At 58.7% G+C, this 26,171-nt stretch overlaps 1 protein-coding gene across 1 annotated transcript; it reads right to left on the bottom strand.

Moving 5' to 3' along the window:
* Positions 1-479: 479 nt before the first annotated feature.
* KCNJ4 (potassium inwardly rectifying channel subfamily J member 4) lies at positions 480-26,171 on the bottom strand. Its single transcript, XM_030855392.2, has 2 exons — positions 25,285-26,171; positions 480-3,440 (listed from the first exon to the last, which is right to left on the bottom strand). The coding sequence occupies exon 2, from the start codon at positions 3,399-3,401 to the stop codon at positions 2,064-2,066; it is 1,338 nt and encodes a 445-aa protein (XP_030711252.1). The 5' UTR covers positions 3,402-3,440; positions 25,285-26,171; the 3' UTR covers positions 480-2,063.

Here is a 26,171-nt window from a genome sequence, read left to right as displayed (position 1 = left end):
AGCAGGTGAGCCTGCCTCCTGGTTCCCTGTGTTTCCTGAGAGAGCTGGCACCTTTGCTGGAAGATTCCTGGGAGCAGGGAGGGTGCCCTCTGCTTCCTCATACTCCAAATGCTGGGTTCACAGTTGGCCTGTAAAATAGACTTAGAGCTGGAAGGAACCCTCAAACTCAAAAGTTCTGTGCTAGATGAGCGATCATGGCCACAGTTCCACCGGGTGTGCACACCCTTTGCAATGGGACGTGACCATGCTCCCAGGGAGTGGAGTCAATTTCCCGCCCCTTGAATCGTGACCGGGATTAGCCAATAAAATGCAATGGAAGTGATGTTATACAAGTTCAAGGCTGGGCTCCAGAGACTTTGCAGCTTCTGCCTTGACCCTCTTAGGCGCCAGGAAGGGATCTGGTATAGCCAACTGGAGGAAGAGAGGCCACCGGAGGAGAACCGGGGCCCCCCGTGCCCCCCACCCCCACCCCCGGGCCAACAGTGAGACCTACTGCCCAACACATGAGTTAGGCCCTCATGGATCTTACAGCCTGGCTGATCTCCCCGCTGAGCAGGGCTGCTGGAGTGAGCCCAGGGAAACCAGCCCTGCTACAGCACCGCAGAAAGAATAAACCATTGTTGTCTAAGCTGAGGGTGGCCTGTTACACAGCACAGGCTAACTGAAGCCCGGGGCGGGGAAGGGACTCACCCAAGGTCCCACAGTGAGGCAGAGACCAGGTCCGACTATGACCAGGTTTCCCCGCTGCCCCCTAGAGCCCTTCCCACCACAGCGTCCTGCAGCCCAGTTAATCAGCACAGCCTGGTGGGGGTGGCTATGTGGGGTGCAAACCAAGCAGGCTCTTCCCACTTCTCCCTGAGTCATAAAGGGTTGGCTGACGTCCACACAGGCTTCCCCTGCCCATCATCACTTAGGAAGAAGATATGGTTCATCCCATTCTAAAGATAGTGAAGCTGAGACCAAGAGCTGATGGGCAACTTGCTGACAGCCACATAGCTTGTTAATAGCAAAGCTCTGACTCAAACCCACTCAAACCTCTTAGGGCCACTTAGGATCCTTCCCACTGGCTCCCAGGAAGGAGACCAGCAGGTGATGAAGTTCCCTCCAAGGGTCAGTCTCTCAGGGGCACAGACACATACGCAATACACACAAACCTACCACACACACACACAAACACATCCCATACACACAATACACACATACGTACCACACACAGACACGCATCGTGTTGGTCTCTCTCTCTCTCTCTCCGTTTCCCTCTATCTCTCCTTCCCAACCCTCCATCTTCAATCAGCCTACCGCTAATGGACCATATACTTTATTAAAAATATATAGTTACAAACTCCATTGTCAACCTGGGCTGGGCCTGCAGGCCCAGAGGGCCCACAGGGAGGGATGGCCCTTACCCTGCTCCTTGAGGTCCCACTTCTGCACCCAAACCCAGTACTATCCACGGGCCAAGAGAGCTGGCTCTGAGGGTCTCAAGGGACCAGCCAGCTGGGCAGGGGAAGGTTGGGCTTGAGGGGTGCGGAGTGCGAGGGTGCACCTCCTCGCCCTGCAGGTACAAATGGCAGAAGGTGGATGTGGTGCCTCCATCTCTCCATTTATAGATATTTACGAAAGAAAGTCATGAGCAACAGACCACAGTCATGCAAAAGAAACGCACACCCCTCCCACCCCCTCAAACTAACCACCGGCCCACCCCGGAACCCCCAGATGCCCACCCCCCGACAGTCCAGCCGCCTTCCCCAAGGTTCTGAGAGCAAAGGGGGAATGTCCTTGAAGGGTCGGTGGGGAAAGGGTGGTGGGTCTGGGGTTCCTGAGCCGCCAGTGGGTAGGTGCTGGAGAACCCAGGCTGACCAGACCGAGGGTATCCTGGCTCTTTCCCAGGCCTGGGTTCTGGAGTCAGTAGGAAGGGGCCTCCCAGTCTCTGAAGCCCCCAGCTCTCTCCAGAAGGTCCATGGAGCCAGGGTGAGCCACTGTGTCCTGAGTGCGGTGGAGGTGTCCTGGCGGCCCACCCCCGGAAGAGGCTCTGGTGGGAAGCGAGAGGGCGGGCCTGGAGGTCAGATGGCGGACTCCCTGCGGTAGGAGATGTTGTCCAGCGGGAGGGTGGCTTGCATGCGCTCCAGATCCAGGTGGCTGCCAAACTCCAGCATCCGGATGATGCCCGCCTCCTCCTTGGAGCCTGCCTCCAGGCCCAGGCCTGCGGCCACGGCGGCAGCGGCCGCGGCCTCCTCCTCCATCTCCTCTTCCTCCTGGCTCATGAGGGCCAGCTCGTTCTCATAGCAGAAGGCACTGGGCGGGGGCGGTGGGGCGGGCAGCACGGTGATCTTACTCTCCTGCAGCTCCCGGGCGGAGCAGCAGGGCGTGCCGGCCACCTCGTAGGTCTTGTGGAAGCGCGAGTAGTCCACCTTGTAGTGGCTCTTCTCCTCAAAGACCACGGGCTCGAAGCGGTGACCCCATAGGATCTCGCTGGCCAGGTAGGAGCTGCGGGCCTGGGTGGTCATGGCCGTGGCCTCCACCATGCCCTCCAGGATGACCACGATCTCAAAGTCCTCCGACTCCAGCTCCTCCTTGCCCATGCCGTAGAGCGGGCTGTCCTCGTCGATCTCGTGGACGATGATGATGGGCGACACCAGGAAGATGCGGTCCAGGCCGATGTCGTAGCCCACGTTGAGGTCCCGCTGGTCCAGCGGCAGGTACTCGCCCTCCTGGGTCATGTAGGGCTTGATGAGCTGGGCCCGCACGTGGGCCTCCACGATGTGGCTCTTGCGCAGGTTGCCCACGCGCCACATCAGGCAGAGCTTGCCGTCGCGCACCGAGATGACCGCGTGGTGGCTGAACAGCAGCGTCTGCGCCCGCTTCTTGGGCCGGGCCATCTTGGCCATGATGGTGCCGATCATGAAGGAGTCGATGACGCAGCCCACGATGGACTGGACCACCACGGCGATGACCGCCAGCGGGCACTCCTCCGTCACGCATCGGAACCCATAGCCGATGGTAGTCTGCGTCTCCACGGAGAACAGGAAGGCACCCAGGAAGCCGTTCACATGCATGATGCAGGGCTTGGCGGCCGCCGGGGCCGCCCCGCCCCCTCCCGCCACCGGGGCCCCCGCCGCGGCCCCCGCCGGGCCGGCCTCCAGGTCACCGTGGAAGAAGGCGATGCACCAGAAGAGGAGGCCGAAAAAGAGCCAGGAGACAAGGAAGGCCGCGGAAAAGATCATCAGCATGTAGCGCCAGCGTGTGTCCACGCAGGTGGTGAAGATGTCCGCCATGTAGCGCTGCGACTTGTTGCTCAGGTTGGCGAAGTAGACGTTGCATTGGCCGTTCTTCTTGACGAAGCGGTTGCGGCGTTTCCGCCGGGGCACGTGGGCCTGCCCGTTGCGGCTGTGCCCGTGCATGTCCTGAAGCCGGCGTGGTCACCTGGGAAGACGCAGGGCCTGCGGGGGAGAAGCAGACACGTGAGACGCTGGGGAGCGAGTGGCTGCCGTGGGAGCGGCTCTCCAAGGGCCCCCGGAGTCCGGGTTCCAGGGCTGCAGGGAACCCACCCAATGATGCTCAGAAGGGGTGGAGCCTGGACTGGGACCCAAGGCTTCCTCCACCACGTTGGCAGAATGTTAAGGTGGTTCTGACAACGGGGAGGGCGTGCCTCCGTGGCTGGCCCAGCTCCGGGATCGGGGGCTGCCAGGCCAGAAGCTGAGGCCACCGGGATCCAGGCCCTGGTCCCCGCCCCTCCCGCTGCCCCTCCTCCCCCACCGAAACCTCCTGTGCCTGCTCTTCCGGGGGCTTCCTGATGCCCATCTCGGCACCGCCCTCGCACTGTTTGTCCCACGTGCCCTGAGCAGAGGAAGTGGTGAATGCTCTGGGCCCCGCTCACCTCCCTGGGCTCAGCCTCTGCCCTTCTGGGTCTCTCGGGGGTCGGACATTCTCCTGTGCGGTCCAGTTCGGCAGCCACTGGCCACCTGTGGCTCTTACATTTAATTAAAATTAAATAAAACGTCAGCTTCAGTTCCCCGGCTGCACTCGCCACATTTCAAGGGCTCCGTAGCCACATGTGGCTAATGGCCACCATACTGGACAGAGCAGATGCAGGACAGTTCCATCACTGCAGAAAGTTCTACTGGGCAGTGCCGGGACCCACAGCCCAACGTCAGTTCCTGTCCTGTCCCCAAACTTGCTGGGAGCAGTGGTGGGTGAAGACTCCAGTGTGGTGGTCAGGACGGACATAAGGGGAGCCCTGATTTTTGGCTCCCGTGTAGGCATCCCTATTTCCATATCACAGGTGAGGAAACGGGGGCTCAGAGAGGGGAACTGGCCTGTCTAAGGCCGCACAGCTGGTAAGTGAGTCCAAGTCCAGGTGTGTCTAACTCTTCAGCCCGCAGGTGCTGTCAGTATTGCTGAGTTCGTGGTGTGAAGACCTGGGGTGGCGGAGGCAGACACACCACTACCTAGCTATGTAAACTCAGGCAACTCATTTCACCTCTCTGAGCCTCAGTTTCCTCAGTTGTAAAACGGGGATCAAAACCCTACCTCACAGGACCCGAGGAGACAGTAGGTGCTCAGTTAAAGCCAGTTGCCCCCCTGCCTTCTTTCCCGCTTCCTAGAGCAGGAGGAAGCTGGTGAGAGGCAGGATTTGCCTGTCAGCGTCCCCAGCTGTTTCGGTGGAGGTGGCCTCTCACCCTGCCGGGTGGCGGGTGTGCCAGCTGGGCCCATGGAGGGCAGACCTTCCCCTCACCCTCCCCTCCGCTGGGGCCCCAGGAGAGAGATGGTGCCGCCCAGGGCCCCAGCGGATGGCAGGGCCGGGGCTGGGCCCGGGCCCGGGTTCCTAGTAACGTTTTGGCCCAGAATTATATAAGGCTGGAAGTTTCTATTTTCTGTTCTATTCTTCTTCCTGATCTAATTGTGCATCTGTGGCAATGTTTATACACTTCCCCGGTTCAGGACAACTTGGTTGCCGCAGCAACCGGTGCGCGCCAACGCTGTAATTTAGAGATCAACAGCTTCAGAGCCTGCCTCTTCCTGGGAGAAACTCCCTCTCTCAGCCCAGGGAGAGTGAGCCCTGCCCCCATCTCCTCCCTCCCCTGCGGTCACCCTATCCTGACTCTGGGTTCTCCTCCCTTTCCCCCTTAAAAGGAGCTCCCTGGATCCCACAGTCCTGGATTGAAGTCCCAGATCCACCATGTAACTTGGGCAAGTTAGTGACTGCTCTGCACCTCAGTTTCCTCATCTGGAAAATGGGACCAGTGAGACCCAGCAGTCTAAAGACCTAACAGGTAACGCGGGTGTGCAGGGCTGGCCCTTAAGAGGTCATGATTTTAACTGGGCTTCCCAGACCCTCTCTGCTGCCTCCCCTAGGGTCCCAACAGCCAGGGCCCCAGGTGGGTAGCCCTGAGGGCATTGGGGGCCAGGGGCGCCTTCTAGGCTATAAATGGCTTTCAGAGAGGTCTTCCTTCGCTAAATACATCCCTCTCTGCTTTGTCTCACCATCTTGAATGCATCCATTAGCACCACAGAAGGAACCAAAGCCCGTAGGAAGGGTTTCAAGATCACTGATTTCAAGACCCTCATTTTACATCTGAGGCCAAGGAAGCTCAGAGCTGAAATGAACTCGCTAAGGGTCCCAGAGCAGGTGCACCAGCCCTGAGCAGTCCCCTCACTTCCACTCCTGGGAGGTCAAGGAGGTGCTCCCGGGAAGAGGAGCTTCCTCTCTGCAGGGGGTTGGGGTAGGACTTCGGGGCTAGGGAAGAGAGGGCACCAGCCCAGCCCTGGCAGGCTGGACCCACCAGCCTCAGGTCTGCAGGATAGAGAGGCAGAGGGGACAGAGTGTAGCAACCTGGGCCTCTGGTGGATGAAGACCGTGAGGCCCAGAGAGGGTAAGGGCCCTATCCAAGGCCAGACAGGAGCCCAGGGTGCTGCGGGGCCCTCGATCTCTGCCCAAGGGAACTGGTCCTGGCCTTGGGGGTTCATCTGGTGCTGCAGGAGAGGGTTCTTCATGGGGCTCCCCTCACCAGCACTGCCCCCTGTTTCCCATCCCTTAGTGGAAGTGCCAGGAGTCTCAGCGAAACCCCAGGACGAGGCTCTGTACGCCCCTACCCCCTACACTCACACCCTCCACTTCAACACCGCCCCAGCCCCTGCCCTTCCGTCACCACAATTCCCCAGCACCCACGTGTAGCCCGGGGGGCGGGGGGCACAGCTCATCTCCCGGCCCCATGCCTCCTCTCCCAGTCACAGCAACCGTTCCCCGAGCCCCTGCCCTGGGCCAGGCCCGGGGCCACCACCGTTGTGCCCGCTAGCTCAGGCGGTGCTCAGAAACGTCCACTCCTGGGCCTTTGGGAAAGCTGCCCGCGAGCACAGGTGCTGCCACCAGGTCCGACACTCCACCACGGGCAGCCCATGTGTGGGGCGTCCCCCTGAAGACCCTGGGCTGGTGAGGGCCCAGCCCCTCATCCTCAGTCACCTGCCCAGATACACCACCACTCCATCCATCACCATAGCCCCTGCACAAGAGCGGTAGGTTCAGCTGCCGGCACCGCACGAGGATGACACAAAGTGAGGGGTACGGAGCTCGGCCAGTGCTCGCGGGTCACAGCTGCCAGGAGACGGCCAGCTTTTCTGTCCCTTGTTTGTCACACAGGGCTTCCTGGCGAAGGCACAAGGACCCAAGGGAAAAGTGTGAAAGAGAAAGGGACAGAGATCATGGGAGAGAGGCGACAGGCATTGATGATTGGGTACCATCTTCCTCCGAATATAGATGTTTTATTAAAAGAGAGAGAGAGAGAGCAAGGGTGCCCTAGCTGTTCAGGTGCCTGTACCATGGCTACAACTAAGTGTACTTTTCTGGAAAAAGGGAGCTGGTCTAATCCGCTTGCACCGAAAGTGCCCTGTGCGCACACACTGGGGAACAGGGTTTCTATGGTGGGGCCCCGGGGGGCCGGGCGCTCTGGCTGCCTTGCTGGGTGACCTGGAACAAGTCCCTCCCCTTCCCAGCCAGGCTCTCCCTCCTTTATTCTAAGAGTGCAGCCTGCAGCGTCTTGCAGGGTGAATGTTCTTTCTTTTTGGGAAATAATGGGGATGGGCGATGCTGGCTGCGTTTTGAAATGTAATGTCCTTTCTTAGCCAAGTGAAGAATCGACAATGCTGTGCAAGTTACCAACTCTTTTTTTTGTTTGTTTTTAATTTTGCTGTGCTGTGAACATCTGGATCCTGGACAACTAGGGAAACTGAGGCTGAGAGCAGGGCTGTGGCACATGAGTCAGCGGCTGGCGATGGACACCTGAGCCTCAGGGAGAGAGTGAAGGGGACCAGCAGGGCTGTCAGCTCACTGGCACCGTCTCTATCCTGCTCCTTCCTGAGGAGTTAGGGAGGGCTGGACCCTGCCTGCCAGGGGGTCCAGAGAGGCAGGAGGACCACCCCGCACCTGTGTCCTCTTAGGTTTTCCCTATGATATGATGACACCAAATGCCCCCTCCTTGCCCACAGCTCCCTTTGCCGAAAAAAAGCCAATAAAGTGGCAGCAGCCTCAGCAGTTTCCCGCAGCCTGGGAAGGCTGTGCAGGCGAATCTCCCCACGAGCACCCGCCGCCACTCGTGGGAGTCACGGTAGCGTCTGCAGGTGCGTCACGCAGGCCCTCTGGCCCCAGACAGCAGCAGCAGCGTGTCCTGAGGCCCAGGCGGGCTGGCCTGGCCGCACTCGGCCCCTAGACGGCGGGCGGGAGGGGGCAGAAGCGCACACGTAGGGGGTGCTTAGCCCGCCTGCAGGCCTTCAAGCACCCTACTGATGTTGGGTGGGACAGCAGAGGAGGCGGAGGGACCTGCCGGAGGCCACACAGCTCAGAGTGGGGCCCAGCTGAACCCGTCATCCCTCGGTGGCTGCCCTCAGAGAGGGAACACTGGAAGCGCCAGCTCTATGCCAGGCGCTGTCTGGTCCCTCTTGCTGAAACATCACTACAACTCTTTGTTAATTTAACAAGTATTTATTAAGCACCTACCGCAGCAACAAGCAGGGTTATTATTTCTCTTCCCAGCTGAAGCATCACAGGCTGGGGGTGGGGGTGGGGGAGTAGGGACGGGGATGGGGTCACACAGCAGGTGCGGCAAAACCGGGATTCCGACTCAGGCCTGGGTGGGTCCAGGTCCCGGCTCACCCTGGTCCGCAGCCTCTGGCCTTCCCTTCACCTCCCACGATGCCCTGTTCAACCCGGACCCCCTCACGCCTCTCCCCAGCTCTCCAGCCTCAGCCCAAGCCCCCTCTGTTCTCTGAAGCCTTCCGCGGCTGCACTGCCAGCAGCCAGCCCTGCTTCCTCACAGCCCCTTGACCCTCACTCGGCTTCTTTTCAACTTGATGAAAATAATGTGCTGGTTAAAGCCTCACCTTCGGGGCTTTAACCAGCACATTAGGCTCCCAGGCTCGGCTCTGTCGACCTCCTAGCATGTCCTCTGTGGACCTCGGTTTCCTCACCTGCAAAATGGAGATGATGCTAACAGTACCGACCTCACCTACGTAATAGAAACATCAGCTGAGGGTTCAACAGGGCACTGCAGGTGAAACACAGCGAATGAGATGAGATGAAGATGATGATGGTGATGAAGACGGCGGTGTAAGCACACTGGCCTGGGAGACCGCAAACCTGGCTTCAAGTCCTGGCTCCACCACTAACTGCTCCAGCCAGGGGCTCCTTCTCTCCATCTGCAAAATGGGGGACCGTAATTGCTCTCTGGCCAGAGAGCTGGGAAGATGTAATGAAGTAAGAGCCCAGCACAGAGTCTGAAATAAGGCGGGTGATCTGGTGGGCGTTCTTGAGTCTGATGAGTCCCACTCATCCCTGAGTCCCTCTTGGGCCTGAGGGGAGGCTGCCTCTTCTAGCAGACGGCGCACCCATGGGGAAATGGGGGCGGTGCAGGGCCAGGGGGTGGGGGGAAGAGAAGATTTCCCTGGAGGAAGTGGAAGGAATTAACAAGACTGCCCCATTTCCCAGCCTTGTGAGGAGCACAGGGCCTGCCCCCAACCCCAGCTCTGACTGAGGCCTCTCGGGCCTGGACTACCTGCTTTGGCGGGGAGGGTCCTTTCATCTCACACACACGGGGATTTGGAGGAGGGAGAGGACTTCAGTGCAGGCAGCTGTGCTCCTCAAAGAGTAAGAGGCGGCTAAGGATGGATCTAGCCATGGGGTTGTCCCATCCTGCCCACGGTCCTCTGCAGGCCCCTGTCCTGCTCCTCAGACCCTGGGAGGTCTGACTACCTTCTCTCGATGAATCTCCAGAGCCCAAATCTTCCCCCTCCCAGGGCAGTGGCTCTGACTCTGGAGTCTCTGTACCACTTTCCAACTGTGTGACTTTGGGCAAGTTACTTAACCTCTCTGGTCCCTGCACGCCTCATCCTTAGGTGGCTCTAAGAGTATTCCTTACCTCATAAGATTATTCTGAGAGGTAAATGGGATCATGCACAGGTGCCCAGCACAGAGTAAGTGGTTGGTAAGTGGTACAAATCACTTCAGAGGCTGAACAGTCCTTCCCTCGATCCCCTCCCCTGGATTTCAGATGTCACGCCCCAGAGCCCACCCTGCACCCATCATGCGGCCCCGTCCAACTTTTCTTCCAACACCAACGCTAGGGAGCAGGTGAGTAAGAGCAGCGGCCTCAGACTCTCACAGAGCTGGGCCGGGAGTGGGCTCAGTCCCGTCTGGCTCCAGCAGGATCCTTGACCTCTAAGCTTCAGTGCCTTCATTTACAAAGGAACCCAGTAATGCCTACCTTGCGGGGTGGTGTCGTGAGGACCAGAAGCAGATTGTCAATCGTCATAAAAGTGCAGGCCACACCGTGGGGGCTCAACAGACTCTCTTCCTCCCCCTCACCTTCTTCTGTACCCCGAAATCCCACTGCATGCGTAGCCCCTCCCCCACTGGCCAGCAGTGTGACGCTGCGAAATCCACACGGAGCATTTAGTGTGCATTTGCTCTGTGCGGGCACTGTTCTGAGTGCTTTACGCTGATCAATTCCTGCCATCCTCATCCTGACCTCAGAGGAAGCTTCCGTTTTCATCCCTACTTTATTTTTTAAATTTTTTTGGCTGCACTACGTGGCTTGCAGGATCTTAGTTCCCTGACCAGGGATTGAACCTGTGCCCCCTGCTGTGGCATTACACGTCCTAACCACTGGACCGCCAGGGAATGCCCCATCCCTACTTTAGAAGTAAGATAACCAAGGCACAGAGAGGTTCGGCAACTTGCCGAAGGTCACACAACTTGTAAGTAGTAACGTCAGGATTTGGAACCAAGCAGTTTGATGCCAGAGCACATACATTAGACACTCTGCTCTCCTGCCTCAGAGAAACACTGTTGTATCAAAAGTTTCTTCCACTTAGTAAACATTTATCACACCTGCCCTCCTTTGTGCCAGGTTCTGTCCAGCAGGTCCTACTGGGAAAGGAGAAACTGGGTCATAGGGCAAGTTGGAGCCAGGAACTGGGTCCCTGATTTGAGGTCCAGACAGAGCCTAGACACACAGGTGACTCTGGGCTCCAGAGGGGCTCTGAGCAGTGTGGGGTGAACTGGCTCATTCCTCCAGCTCTACAACCACTGCACCTCCCAACCACACAGCCAGCCAGCGAACAGGTTTAGAAAGCAAATTCCCCAGAATGTCTAGACGGACCTTCCAGTCATGGCCAAATGGCAGGAGCTGGTGGCTGGAGGACAGAAGGGCCACTGCTCCAAGCTGCAGGTATGCCCTGTGCTGCATTGCTGACGCCTGGCCCCTGCCCTGATAGATGGAGGGCTCCCTGCTCCCAAAGGAGCCTCTTCTACTGGCCAGACAGTCCCACCAAAGAGGCCCCCCAGACACCTTTGCCCTCTCCCTAAAGGAACTTGAAAGCAAGAGCGGATCCCCGAAGGCTTCTCTCTTCCAGAACAACTTCTGCTCCCTCGCTGGTGGTGGGATTCGAGCCCCCACTGCCTTGCTGTGGCTTCTAGGGACCTGCTCTGCTGCGTGCTCATTCCTCATAGGCGCTCACTCCGTTACTATTGCACTTCCTGCGGGTCAGGCACAGGCTGCGGACTCACGCAACTTATGCATCGGTTGGGGAGAGATGCTATAAACGTAACAAGCATTTGCACAGGTGACAGCCGTCAGCTGTGGTGAGCTGCTTGAAGGAAAATTATGGTGTGACGTGAGAGAGAAGAAAAGGGGCCGTAGTTCGATGGGGGTCCCCGAAGGCCTCTTTCAGAAAATGACATTTAAACCGAGACCTGAGTAGTAGGTGGGAGCCAAGACAATCGGGAGAATTGTGTATCTGTGTGGAACATTCCAGAAAGAGAATCTGCAGCAAGGCCAGAGAGCAGGACTGAAGTGAGCAAGAGGGAGGGTCACCCAGGATGAGGCCCCAGAGGTGAGGGGTGGGCAGGGTTTCAGAATTCATCCTCATGGCTATGGGAAACGGGCAGGTGGTGAGGTTTTGCCTGGTTTGATCTTTTAAACCTTCATGTGACATCTTTAAGACAAATAGGAATAAGCTGTAATATAATAAACCCGTGTATTCACCACCAGGCTTCAAAAATAAAACGTCCTCAATATGGCCCCCGTGGCACCCCTGCCCTTGTCTGGCCCCAGAGGTCTCTGCTGTCTGATCGTGGAGCACACACAGGAATGAGATGTCAGGATGCTTTGTGGGGCACCGTGGAAGCTGCAGGCCAGCGACAGGGCTACCGCTGCTGCCCAGGCGGCTGATGACGGTGGCCTGGAGCTGCCAGGGTGGTGGCAGCGTTGCTCATGAGAAGTAAAGAGATTGGGGACACATGCCGGACAGAGAGCCCCCAGGTGTGGCGATGGGCTGGGTGGGGGGTTGGGAAGAGGGGTGTCAGGAATAGGTAATGGTGAGATGCTGAAAGAGGACCAGTTCCTAGGGTGCAGTGGCCTTGGAATGTCCACATCGGGAAGTCCACGGCATGTCAGCCCCCAAGATGCGGACAGAGCTAGACTCATTCGATCGTGCACACCTGGATGAGGCTGTAAGTTGTAAGAGTGGATGAGATCGCCCAGGCAGGGATGCTGGATGGGAAGAGAAGAGGGCCTCAGACCCAGCCCCGAGCATCTCCGGCACGCGGAGGAGAACCTGCCTCGGCAGATGGAGGCCAAGGGGCAGAGGGAGAGGATCAGCAGGACAGCGGGGCCCCTGAAGCCAGAAGAGGGAGTTTCAGCAGAGTCGCCCAGTTGGCCCTGACCAGCCCAGACCACCTAGGCCAGTGGCGCCACCTCCTTTTCCCCATTAGGGTGCTCCCTCTCCCTGGCCAGAAAGGGTGAAGACTCCTCATGGGCAGAGGAAAAGGCAAAGTGCTGCGCGGGGTTGGGGGCGGCAGTGGGCAGGAACAGAGGTGACTTCCGCACAGCCCACAGCGGCCCTCCAATCCCAGCTCCACAGCCAGGGGTGGGCGTGATCACTGCCAGCCCCTCCCCCCCATTGCCTCATCCTGGGCTTCTCAGCAAACAAGACTCCAGGAGCTGGAGCTGCTGGTCTGGGAAGAGGGTCTCCCAGAGTTTGGGGGGTGGGGGCTGATGCCCCCTCACTCACACAGGATTCCTTGAATTCTCTGCTGGGCTCACAGGCCGAACCTAAGAAGAGGTGTGGGGAGGAGGGGGAGTGGGTCAGGGTGGTCAGAGCCAAGTGCCAGGGCGAATTCAGCCAAGGCCACCCCGGGCAGCTTCGGAGAGCCATGCGATTGCCTGTGACACTTGTGTGGGCTCCTGGGCCTGCAGACACTCACGCACTCAAGGAGCCAGGCGCCTGGTTTGCCCAGCCCAGACTGGAAGCAGCCCAAACACAATGGCACACCGCGAAGCCAGTGAAAAAACGAGGGGGAGCCCGGTAGGAACCGGTGTAGGTCTTCAAGATGTGTTTTTTTGGTTTTGTTTTGTTTTTGCGGTACGCGGGCCTCTCACTGTTGTGGCCTCTCCCGTTTCGGAGCACAGGCTCCGGACGCGCAGGCTCAGCGGCCATGGCTCACGGGCCCAGCCGCTCCGCGGCATGTGGGATCTTCCCGGACCGGGGCACGAACCCGTGTCCCCTGCATCGGCAGGCAGACTCTCAACCACTGCGCCACCAGGGAAGCCCTTCAAGATGTGTTTTTAAGTGAAAGAAGGTAACCACGGTGAACACTGAGCATAATATCTATCATTTGTATAAAAAAGGAGGGAAAAGAAACTTATAGATACACATCTTTGCTTTTCTGTGCTTGTCTATGGATGGAGACCCAGGAAACTGGTGACACTGGCTGCCTCCGGGGAAGGGAAGCAGGTGCCTGGGGGAGGGGTGGGAGGAAGAATTCTCACTGTATTCCCGTTTGTGTCTTTTTAATTTTAGAACCATATGAATGTATTACCTACAAAAAAAAAAAGACACATAGAAAGTTTTAAAACTAGTGTGTACCTGTGTGTATTTTCTGAGAAAGGTCATAGCATTCATAAGATCCTCAAAACGGACTGTGATCCCAGAAAGCCTGAGAACAAACACTTCACTTTGGTACTGAGTGGCCATGGAAAAATGTCTTAACCTCTCTGAATTGCATCCATAAAAAGGGGAGGAACAACACCCACTTCATAGGCATGTTGCCAAGACGAACAGTGACAGTGGAGGGTAAGGGGTTATAAACTGCAAAATGCAAAAACCCTTTGTGAAGGGGATGACTTACCGTCACCTCCAGTCCTCTCCGCTGCCCCCTCCAGGGCTCCTCTGAGCCCACAGTCCTCCCAGCAGTTCTGATGGAGGCTGCTGGCTCACCCGTACCTCCCTCCTCAAGTCCTCCAGGCCTGAGGGCCCCTCTGCGGGTTGCCCCTCTCCCAGCCTCTCTATTCAGAACCCATGCAGTGTCCAGGCTCAGCCTTGACTAAAAATACCACCCGGCCCCAATCGCCCTCCAGAGACAAGCAGATTTGGCACCTGCTCCAGTGTCTGCTGGGCGTCTAAGAGGCATCACAAACCCAGCATAGCCAAGATGGAAGGATCGCCCCTCCCCTGCCTTCCCCATCTCTGTCTGTGACCTCCTGGGGGCGCTGCTCAGGCATCACACCTGGGCATCATCCTTCAACCCTCCCCGAACCCAAGAGTCATAATAATGGTATGATAACTAACATTCAGTGTTTACTCTGGGCCAAGCCCTGGCCACTCCTTTGACCCTCATGACACCCTGGAGGTGGGCACTGTTATTTTCGTCCCCACCGGGAGTTCAGGAGCTTCCCCAAGCAGGTGAACCACAGGAATGGGACCTGGACGCGGGCCCCACGCCCAGTCCATCCAGCCTGCAGCGCCCTCCCTGCCGCAAGCCACGTCATTGCCGACAACTGCACGGGGTCCTCCCTGAGCCTCCCTGCCTCCACTCCCCATGCAGTCCGTCTCCACACAGGCTGAGGACCCACGTCACTCCACAGCATGGAGCTCTCGGCTTCCCACGGTGCTGTCCTGCCCTCCAGTCTCCCCTCTCCACTCCCACCCTGACCCCCGACCCCCGACCACTCGGGCCTTTCTTCTTGCCCCTCCTGGATGAAATCCTCCAAGACTCCACTGCTCACACCTTCCTACCATTCAGGTCTTGACTCCAAGGCTGCCTCCTCCAAGAGGCCCCCCAGGTATTCTCCGTCTGCGTCCTGGTCTTCCTCACAGCATTTATCCAATCCAAACTGATTTCACCCACAATCTCCGCAAGTGCCGGGACCTCAACTCTCTGCTTCACCCCTGAACCCCAGTGCCTGGCACAACGCAGACACTTAATAAACATCCGACGACTGTCAAAGAGACGAGGTAATTTCAGCCTGTCATAATTCCCGTGAAGGACCTAAGCAAGGGTGATGTGACAGAACGTGACCAGGGAGGAGCTATTTTTGTCACCGGAGTTAGGGAGAACCTCTCAGTGGAGGTGGCGTCTGAGTGGAGACCAGAAGGAGATCTTCTGTGGTGCTGGAGCGGGGCAGGACGTCCAGGGCCTCGGGCCTCAGCCTCGCACTCCTACGGAGCACTGGCTTCTCGGCAGGTGTCCCCAGGTGTCCTCCCAGCGGGGCGCCCAGGGTCCTAGGCCCAGAAAAGCAGCTCCAAGGACAGGAGGAGGCAGTGCCGGGGCGGGGTCAGCAGGAGAGGGCGCAGCAGACAGGCCTCGGAAGGGCCAGACCGCGGCAGGAACGCTCGTGCTCATCCGCAGCCGTGAGGGACTGGTGCTATCAGAACGCCTACTACGCGCAGGGAAAGAGCTACGTGCTCACCCGTCACCTCTGACCATCTGCCAGCCGGCTCCTGAGGCCAGAGACTCGCAGACTCCATTCACTCATTCATTCATTCATCACCCTAAAAACACGCTGAGCTGGACGGGCAGCTGCCCTCCTGCCTAGTGTGTGTCCAACACAGCCCAGTGTCGTCCCTCGGAGGGCACTCCATAAGTCACTGTGGAATGAATGAACACTAACTGAGCACCTGCTGTGTGCTGGGAGAAGAGAAATGAGTCAGACACCACCCTGCTTTGCTGAGCTCCGCAGGTAAGTATGTGAGGAGGGTGGAAAGGATCCTCACGGCCAGAGGGCTTGGAGAGGAGGTGGCCAGAAAGACACGAGGCAAACAGACCCAAAGACAAAGCAGGGCTGGCGGGGGCAGAGAGCGGGACCTAGGCCCCAGGGTGGGGTGGTTGACCAGGAGGCTCGGGGGCCTAGAGCTAAGTGGGCTGCTGGGCAAAGGAAGGAAGGTCTGAGGACAGAAGAGCAGTATCCTGCAATTCTCAGCACTTATGTTCTTAGGAACCAAGCACCCTGGAGAAAAGGAATCTGGACACTCAAGCCTTCTCAGTGTTGCCTCCAGGATTTCTATACAAGGCAGTAAATTTCAGACTTTCTGACCAAGACCCAGAGTAAAAACATATTGTAGGACTTCCCTGGTGGTGCAGTGGTTGAGAATCCGCCCACCAGTGCAGGGGACATGGGTTTGAGCCCTGGTCTGGGAAGATCCCACATGCCGCAGAGCAACTAAACCCGTGAGCCACAACTACTGAGCCTGTGCTCTAGAGCCCGTGTGCCACAACTACTGAGCCCGCAAGCCACAACTACTGAAGCCCACGCACCTAGAGCCCATGCTCCGCAACAAGAGAAGCCACCGCAATGAGAAGCCAGCGCACTGCAACGAAGAGTAACCCCCGCTCACTGCAACCAGGGAAAGCCCGCGCACATCAGTGAAGACCCAACACAGCCACGAATAAATAAATAAATAAATAAATCTATATATTAAAAAAAACATATTTTACTTTGCTACTCATCATACAATACAGTCCATATATTTTAAGAGATGAAACAAGAGCATCACTAAATAATACCCTCATTACATACAAGTGCTTGAAATTTTCTTTTTTAAAAATTAATTTATTTTATTTTATTTATTTTTGGCTGCATTGGGTCTTGGTTGCTGCACGCAGGCTTTTCTCTAGTTGCGGCGAGCGGGGGCTACTCTTCATTGCGGTGCGCGGGCTTATTGCTGTGGCTTCTCTTGTTGCGGAGCACGGACTCTAGGCGCACTGGTTTCAGTAGCTGTGGCACGCGGGCTCAGTAGCTGTGGCTCGCGGGCTCTAGAGCACGGGCTCAGTAGTTGTGGCACACGGGCTTAGTTGCTCCGCGGCATGTGGGATCTTCCCAGACCAGGGATCGAACCTGTGTCTCCTGCATTGGCAGGCGGATTCTTAACCACTGTGCCACCACGGAAGCCCGAAATTTTCTTTTTTATTTCATTAAAAAAAAAAAAAGCGTAAGTAGTGGACTCAACTAACTCAATTTCACAACCACTAATGGGTCAGGACCTGCATGCAGTTTGAAAAGCACTGACCTTCGGGGTGCTTAGGAGCTGTGAATGGGTTGAGATGGGATCTAGGGCTTATCTTGAAGCTGCAACTGACCATTCTTGGATCATGGGCTTTGGGGGCACACACTGTGGGGAGAGTTGTTGGAAGTCAAGGGGGAGTATGTGGAACAGTCTGTTAGACCCTTAGGGTCACAGGACCTCTGCACTGCGGTCCAAACAACAGGGACTCTGGGTTCTGGGTCCAATCCCTTCCCTGGCCCTGTATTAGAACCCGCTGCTATCCCCCTAGCAGATGCCATTCAGCAGTTGCTTGCCCACCTCCCATGACAGGGAGCTCACCCCCTCCTCAGGCAGCTCCCTAGAGTGTGGGGAGTGAGGCTCTGCCGTGCTATTCATGCAGCTGGTGACTGTAAGTCCTTCCCATGGCTGCCTTGTCTGTTCTCTCTGACCCCTGGCCTGTCATCTCAGGGACCCGGGCCAGCTCCAGCACGAGGCCATGGCCTGCTCTCTGCCCCACTTGGTTCCCTCTCCTCCCTGTGGCCCGGCTCCTGCCCCATGGCTAGGGGGTGGCCCTGGAGCCCAGCCAGAGAGAGGCTCTTTCCAAGGTCAGGTGGCCTCAGGATCTGCAGCTGCACAGCCTGGCGCTGGTGCTCAGCCAGGCCTGCCCCCACCCAAGCAGGTCTGGAGGGCTCAGCACAGAGGTCAGGTGCTGACACTCAACACAGCCAGAGGAGCTGTGTCTGAAGGTGATGACCGGGGACCTGGAAGTCTGCCAAGAGTGGCCACTGAGGGGTCAGGACACAAAGAAGCTCATGTCTACAACAGGCCATGTTATACTGCCAGGCTCAAGAGATCTTCCCAGCAACCCGCAGACGCAGAGGCACAAGCCCACCCTATGGGTCAGGGGATGGAGGCTCAGAGAGGTGAAAAGGCTGCCTAAGGTCACACAGCCAACTCAGGGGTGGAGTTGGACTTGAACCCAGACTTTCTGTTTCTCATCCACAGGCCTCAGTGGGGACTACTGAGGCCAGAAGAAAGAAGCCTTGGGGGAACAGGCTAGATTCCTCAGACCCCAGAGTGCAGAGCCAAGGCCCAAGTGGGGGGCAGGTCTCAATTAGCAGAACCCTCTAGACACAAGCGGGCTGCCCCGGGAGATGGTGAGCTCCCCCTCAAAAGGGTGTGAGGGGCTCTGATGCCCATGTGTCAGAGTGACTGCAGCCTCGTCTGCCCCCGGTTCACGTCACCCACAGCCAGGGCCCCTCTAGCTCTGTGCCTGCCACCTCCCCTGTATGGCCTCGTGGAGTTCTCCCATTGCTGACCCCTATTCCATCTGTCCCCAGGCTGAGTGGCGCCTTAACTCTTCGGGCGGGGGGGGGAGGTGGCAGGCTAGACTTCTCAGGCCTACAATGGGAGAGGGGAGGCTCCTTCAGGGAGTTTGGGGTCGGGGTCGGAGAGGAGCTGCAGCGTGGTGGTGGGGTGTCCCAGGGGCCAGTAAAGCTTGGTGCCGGTTCTGCCACCAAGGCGAGGTTGGGCAAATCCCCTCCCCAGGCCTCAATCTCCCCATCAGTAAAATGGGATCAGCCCCTCACTGTGAAGGTACCCCCTCCTCCCCGGCCTAGCTAAGGTCCCCTCCCATCCTCGCTGCCCAGGTGGAGCTGGGATGGGCTCCGAGAACAGGTGGGGCAGCAAAAGGAAGAAGCCAGACACTTCCCCCCACCATCACCACAGGTAGCCCCTGTTTCACAGAGGAGCAAAGCGAGGTTCCCAGGGGGATGGTGACCTGGTTAATGTCACTCGGGATAAGTGAGTGATCCAATCCCAGGCCTGTCTTCCTCGCTCAGCTGCACCCACGGTGACAAGGGACTGCTGCCCCTGCCCCTCTCTCCAACCTAGGGGTTTCCCCAGGAGATGAGCTCATCCCCTGCATAGATACAAGGAGTGTCTGAGGGAGACAGAGGTGTCGGCAGCCCTGGAAGAGGGGAGGCAAAGGAATAAGAAGGAGCCCCGAGCTCTGGTCCAGCCCCAGCTCTGTCACCATCACTGTGTGACCTTGGGCAAATCACTGTGGTCTCTGGGCTCCATTGCTCCATCTCCCAGCAGAGTGCTAGAGAAAAAGCAGACACAGGAGCAGACCAGCACTGCAGAGTAAAGGTGGGGAGAGTGGCCTCCTTCATCCGAGACCAGGGGCTGTTTCTGCGCAGCTATACCCACGCCCCACCGCATCTCCCCCCTGCCCTTCTGAAGCCCCCCCGCAAGGCCCACCCAAGCAGGTCTAGACCCAGGCTGCCGGCTGATAGGTCACCATGGCAACGCCAACTCCCTACACAGCACCAGCTGGGGTCTGGACCACCAAGGACCACCTTCCTTGGTAGCCCCTCTCCTTGACCTGCCAATGCTCCTCATGGGCACCTCCCCCTGCTTATAGGCCAGATGTTCCGGCATCTGGCAGTAGGGCTGGTCAACGACTGACCAGGTAGCCACAGGCAGGACTGGGGGAACTGGCGCAGGGTGAGGAAGGGGAGCCCCAGGCTGGACGGGATGCCCCCTCCCTCCCTCAGAGGCCAAATGGAGGGTCGCAGAATGGCTGGAACTGGGGCTGGGTGCATTCCCAGCGGGACAAACAACATGTGGCTCTTTCCACCCGTTGGACCTGGGGCAAACTCCTGCTTCTCATTGAGCCTCAGTTTTCTCACCTGAAAAGTGGGAGTGACGGCCTTCAGAGGGTGGCGGGGAGGTTTAAGTGAGGTCATGAATATAAAGTCCAGCGTAAAGCCTGGTACATTGGACCTTGTCCCCTTCCTGCAGCTGGACCTCTAGGAAAACCTTTGTCACCCCAGCGGCCAAGCAATAGCACCATCTGTCCGAGCAGTTCGCGTGTATGAGATGTGAGTGAGCGGATGTGAGAGTATGCAAGTGTGTGAGAGAAAGCGTGTGTGATAGTGGGCCAGAGAGTGTGCGAGCTGGAGGGGGTGTGTGTATTGGGAGGAGGTGAGGCAGGGGGGTGCATGTGCCGGGGGCCACGGGGGCCGCACCCCAGCATTCCTCCCACCCATTTGCCTGGCCCGTGTGTCCTGAAAAGGAACAGGGGTCTTAGAACCAGGTGAAACCCATCAGTTCAAATTGAGTCCAGTCACTTTCCATTTGTGTCCAGTTGGTCCCTCCCCCTCGCTGAACCTCAGTTTCCCCTTCTGTGAACAGAGGGACCCACCAATGCCCCAAGTCAGGTTCAACACAGGGACCAGATGACGGGCCGCAGGGGCAGAACTGGCCCCGGCCTTTGGGAATGGGGGGCTGAGACCCGGAGCAAGCTGGAGCGTGAGCTCCCCTGTCCCCCGGCTGCACCCCACCCACCACCCCGTCAGGCCCGTGTGCGCGCCTGCAGGAGCGCGCGTGTGTGACTCAAGGTCTATTCATAGCTGAGCTCCACCAGCTGCAGCGTCACAAGCAGAGGGGCCTCAGCCCATATTATTATTTCAATTACCATCTGAATTAAAAGTTTGAGCAGCGATCAGCCCACGTAGCGAGGAGAAGAGGGAGCAGGAGAAAAATAAAGATGAAAAGGAGAAGAAGGGCTCGGAGATCCCCCCGCACCCCAAGGAGGACTGAGTCGCTGAGGAGGCTTAAAGGTTATGCCAACCCCCAGGATTCCTGCCCGCCCTTCTCCCAGGGCCCAGGGTCCTCACGGGAATGGGAGGAGCGCTTTGAGAGACAGCCCAACGGCAGCCACTTTGTAGAAATAGATCATTTAGTCCAGATTCTTGACCACGCAGATGGGCGTACTAAGCTCAGAGAGGGTGAGGAACTGACCTAAGGTCACACAGGGAGCCACACCCAAGGCTGCTGGCTCCAAGACCCTCTCTTGCCAGACAGGTCCCATCTACAGTTCCTCTTGACCTCACAGGCTGTATGACACTGACATCTGTGGATGGCCCTGGGGCAGGACCAGGGAGGACAGAGGTGGACCTGCTATCCCTGCTGGTTTCTCTTCCTGCTTCCTTCTCCCTGCTCCCAAGGCTGGCTCCCTTACCCACGGCCCTAGCCTAGAGCCAGCACTCTCAGCCCTCTGCCAAAGCAGCCAGCAGTCTGCACTCCCAGTCCCAGACCTCCCTCCACCATCAGCCCAAAGGCCCCTCCCTGCCCACTGGCGCAGGGGACAGAGCCCTGGCTCATATCTAACTCTCCAGTCAGCTTTGGGCAGGCCACTCTTTGTCTCTGAGCCTCAGTCTTCCCCTTTGTAAAACGAGTTCTCCCCTTGGGCGCATGTCTATTTCTATGTCTTCAGAACAGAGCCCCCATGGGATCTCTGAGGGGGTGTCATGCTCTGGGGCGACGCACCACCTCCTGCCAAGCCCCATCCCAGGGGAGGGACGACGTTTTCCACTCTTTCCTCAAGGAAGTCCCAGGGACAGCCCCGGAGAATCAGACTCAGGCCCGGACTCAGACCCAGGTTCCTCCACTTCCCTGCTGTGCGACCTTGGGCAAATCACAGAGACTCTCTGAGCCGTGGCTCCCCCATCTATAACACGGGGACCTCAGTTCGACATTGTGGGGTTGCTGGGAGGGTTAAATGAGAAGGAATTTACAAAAGCTCCGAGCCCAACGCCTGGCACGACGACGTGAGCTTCCTTACTGGGAAGCCGGTAAGTGATGGGCGCTGCTTCCCGGCTCCTCCTGGGGGTATCGAAGACTCTCGCGATTTTGAAGGTGGGGATGCTATTCAACCTCCCCCATAAAGCAGGAGTTACCAGGGCAGATCGCTGGCAGGCACTCAGTCGGCTCTGCTTGAATAGCTCTGGGCATAAGGAGCTCACTACTTCACAAAACAGCCACAGATGCACCTCCAGCTCTGGGAACCTTCTGGAAGGGGCCATAATCTTCCATCTGAACCCCAAATCCAGCCTGTCCCTGACTGGGACTGCCTGAAACTGGCTTGAAAATGAGCCTGAAAGAGAGCTCTTCAAATAGACCAAGTGAGGGATGGGAATAATGGCCAGGGACGGTGAGGATGGGGCAGTCAGGGAGCAGGAAGGGAACAGGGAGGGGGCCAAAGAGAGAACTGGGCCCTCAAAACTCCCGGGTCCTGTCCGGGCTGGCCACAGTCTTCCACAGGAGGTGTGTGTATCTGCCTGTCTCTCTGTCTACTTCCAGGCAGGGCTGGGAGCCAGGAGCCCTGGGTTCAGGCCCCAGCTCTTCTTCTTCCACCCCCAAACCATCAGCGTGACCTTGGCGGGGCGGGGGTGGGGGGTCCACTTCCCTCCCTGGGCTTCGGTTTCCACTTTCGTAAAATAAGGGCATCAGACCAGTGATTTAAGTGCCAAGCCTTCTGTCTGAACTGAAACGCTCTCCTGCCAATGGCTGTGTCAGCCTGCCCCCCACCTCCAGCCCAGCGTGCCGGGAGCCGTGGGGCCCCTCAGTGTCCGGTTTCATGCCAGAGACCCTGTCTCTTCCCCCGTCCCCCTCTTTCATGTCTAGTACCTCTTTCACATCTAGGGCTTTTGAGGGTTCTATCACCCCATTTTACAGGTGAGGAGATGGAGGCATAAGGAGGTAAAGTCACTTGCTCAAGGTCACAGAGAGCCACTCAAAATTCAGGCCTCCTCCCCTGTGCCCAGGACAGCGGCGGGACTCAAGGGCATCTTTTTTCAGGAGAGTCATCAAGATCTTGAATGGCCAACAGTTCTCGATACAGATGTAGGCTCTGCACGGGGTGAGGGTGAGGGGGCTGCCCGAGGTCACACAGCAGAGCAATGACAGATCGGGGTCCTGAACCCAGGCTCCCTGCCTCCCAGGCCTCGCCTAGCCCGGGGGACAGCAACACGGCCTGACCTGCCCTGCCCTGGGATCTCCGAGATTAGAGCCCTTGTTCTGCCTCGAGGCCCTGCCTGGCTGCTCCCGGAAGCCCCCAACACCTGGGACTGAGGGGGAAGAGTGAGCAGGAAGACAGGAAAGAAAGTTGAGGGTTGGCCGCTTGCCCCCCAGCCCTCTGTCCCTCCCTCTCCTTCTCTCCTCGTGCAAGGGGAGCGGTGGTGATGTAATGCACTCGGCTTTGGTCCCGATGCCAATCTCAGAAGAGAGACGACAGATTGCGTGAGCCAAATTTGGCATCCTAGGGGGAGAGGCATGAAAAGTGGAGATGTGGAGGAGAGGAGCGAGGAGCCTGGGGAGGCGCAGGAGAAGGCCCCCTGCCCAGCAGACCCCGGAATGCCTCCCTCCTTCGATGCCAGCCCCCACCTCCTCCCCAGCCCACCTGGCCTCGGGGCCTCCCCTCCTCACTCTGCGAGGCCGGCCTGGCTGCTGCTGGGACCCTCCAGGCCTGGTGCTGCCAGTCCTGCCCCCCCGACACACCGCTCCAGCTCCATTTCCCACTGCCGCTAGTCTCCTGGTTACCATGTTGCTGGTTGTCATGTCGCTTACATGTCCTCGTGACTCAGTGGTCCCCGCAGAGGGGCCCCCTCCTCCTCACACCCCCCTCAGCACACGCCCCCGCCTCCCCCAGATCCACATTAAGAACCAGCCCGCCCTGTAAGCCTACACTGTTCCTCCTCCCCTTCCCTCCTAGATCCTAAGCTAAGAAATTTTTTCACGGCATCTCCTAAAGCTACTTTATTCTCTGCTCCGCAAATGTCTGTTAAGAACCTACTGTGCTCCAGGCTTGTGTCAGCTACTTCCAGAGACCTCACGTGGTCTGTAAATCACCTGGCAACCCAATGAAGTCAGTACCAGCATCCCCACTCTCCAGCTGAAGAAACTGAGGCTCAGAGAGTTCAGGCCAGCTGCCCAAGGTCACCCAGCAGAAATTCAAGGCCAGCTTTGTCTGCTCCCCGTCACCCCAACACTTTTTATGGCAGAGGAGCTTCTCTTTCAAGGGTAACCCAAAGGTTCCTGAGGAATAGCTCCCAAGCCCCAGCTCCTCCCTCTAATTCTGGGTACCCCCTTCTTGGTCAGCCGTATTTCAGGCCATATTCCCCTCTCCCCATTAGCTGTGCATCTTTCCAAAGGTAAGATGAGTCCTTACTCCCATGTGTTCAGCGCTTCCCCAGCCTGAACAGCCCTCAGCTCATCTGAGCGCAGGCGCCCCCTCCTCCCCTTGGAGGTCAGTGGGACAGGGAAGAGTGTCCTCATTCCACAGATATGGAAGTTGAGGGTCAGGGAGGAGAGTGACTTGTCCACCGTGCTGGTTCCTCAGCTAGCTGAGCTGATTTCTAGAAGCCTAAATGGAGGATATACAAGGCCCACTGCCCAGCGTGGAAAACCCCAGAAAGAGCCCATCCTCCCAGTGGAGAACAGAGTAGAATATTCTAGGTTCAGCCCTCCAGACTCCCATTCGGCTGTGGGTCAGCTCAACGGCCAACAGCCTTTGCTCCTGCCATGTTGCACCTCAGCCCGTATCCTACCACCATCTTCGACGTTTTATTCCCCTCATCCCAGGCCGAGCCAGGACCACCGTTTGGCTCTCAGGCCCCCCAAATCCTGCCAACAGCTCCAAAAAGCCCCAAAGCCCTGGAGGTCACAAGACTGGATGTGGGGGAGAAGCAGAACAGACATTTTACACACACACACACACACACACACACACACACACACACACACACACACACACACACACACAGGTCTGGCTCCTCTCTGGGCCTTGCATGCGTGGCTCTTAGGCCTCCCTCCCTCAGCTCCCCGTTCCCTCAACCTGCTTCTTGACATCTTACTTCTCTTGAGGCCCTCACCTGCCAACTCAGCCAGGCCACCCTCCATCTGTTTCTCCCCCTCCCCCACCCTCTCCCCATCCCGGAGCCTAGGCTCTAGGGGCAAAAGTGTCATGTAGATGCTGGTCGGGGGACACTGCGCACCGGCACGGTTGCAGGGAAGTTTCCCTACTCCAGGGCTCGTTCAGACCTCTCTTTCCCTGGGGTTCTCTGTCTGGGAAGGGAAAAGCAGTCTTGCCTCTCTGCACAGCCTGTTTCCACCACTGTGAAATGTGAACTGCCTTCTTCTCTGGATACCTGTCCACCAACCCTAGGGTATTGGGGTCCAAAGCAGGTGCTCAAAACATGAGAAGTGGGATTTTGTTGTCAGGGCCATTTGCAAACAGGCCGCAGTTGGGGAGGTGGAAAGGAGACACAAGTCACCTGCCTTGAAACTCCTCCAACCCAGTGTGACAGCTGGGGGTGGGTAGAGGCAGGGAAAGGTCATGGCCGGGGCAGAAGGTCAAGGCCCCTTTCACTCACCTCTACCCCCCTTCCTGGCAGAAACCCAGATCTCAACGCTCCCGACGACGACGACGACGGACAGAGGACAGAGCTCACCAGGTCCCGGGGAGTCGCCTGACCGCGCTGAACGCACGCCTGGCCGCGGGAATCCGGGTCAGGGATAAGGTGCTGAGCGGGCAGGGACCGAGCCGCCAGGCCCTGGGACACACAGACACGCACGCGGCCGGACAGACGACGGACAGCGCCAGCGGCGAGCGCGGGCCCGGCTTACCGCGGGGCGCAGGGTCCGACGAGTCTCCGGGAGGCGGCGAACGGGCGCTACATCCCAGGCGCAGTCGGGCGGGCGGCGTCCCGGGCGGGGAGAAGGGTGTCCCGGCGCCCACTCCCCGCGAACTCGGTGGGCCGGCCCCGCCCCCCCTCCCCGGCTGCCTGTGGGTCTGTCCGTCGGTCCCCGGGTCTCGCGGTCTCCGGGCCGTCCCGCGCCGCTCCCCGCGGGCCGCCCAACTTTCAGCGCTGCCCCGCGCCGCGCCCTCGGCGCCGCCTCGGCTTCAGCATCGTCGGGCCCCGGGCCGGGGCTCAGAGCGCGAGGGTCCGGGGACCCATGGCGCTGGCGCCCCCCGCCCCCGCCGCAGGCTCCTTCCCTCCGCCGCCCCCACTGTTCTCTCGCTGTCACTCCGCGCTGTCCCCCGCCCTGCGCTCCGCTCCCTGCCCCGCTGCGCTCGCCTCTGGCCCCGAGACCCCCGCGGCCGGCCAGCCCCGGCTCTGCCGCCACCTCCCCCGCCGCGCCCTCGGCTCTCTGTTTCTCCCGGTCTCCCCTGCCCCAGTCGGTCTCTCGGTCTCTCCCTGCGGGTCCCTGTCTTCGTCTCCGTCGCCTTCCCAGTCTGTCCCCTGCCTTCCTCTACCCCTGCCCTGTCTCTCCCCTGCGCGTCTCTGTCTCGCTCCGGTCCCTGCCTCTGTCTCTCTCCCTCCCTCCCACTCTCGGTGCGGCCCCCGCGGTCTCGGACCCAGGCCCCCGCCTCTGCCGCGTCCCCGGCTTGCCCGGGAGCCCGAGCTCCCGCCGCCCGCGGCGCGCCGAGAACTCCCAACTCGCGGCACGCCGCCCGGCTTTGCGAGACTTTCGCCCCTCCTCACACGTGACCCGCGCCCCACTGCGGAGGC

This window comes from Globicephala melas, chromosome 10 (assembly GCF_963455315.2).
Source record: "Globicephala melas chromosome 10, mGloMel1.2, whole genome shotgun sequence".
Taxonomy (NCBI): domain Eukaryota; kingdom Metazoa; phylum Chordata; class Mammalia; order Artiodactyla; family Delphinidae; genus Globicephala; species Globicephala melas.
The sequence above is the reverse complement of the archived record's forward strand: the minus strand, read 5'-3'. Positions and strand labels throughout refer to the sequence as shown.

Excerpts from the sequence above, each read along its gene's own strand:
- KCNJ4 (XM_030855392.2), bottom strand. The coding sequence starts at position 3,401 with ATGCACGGGCACAGCCGCAACGGGCAGGCCCACGTGCCCCGGCGGAAA.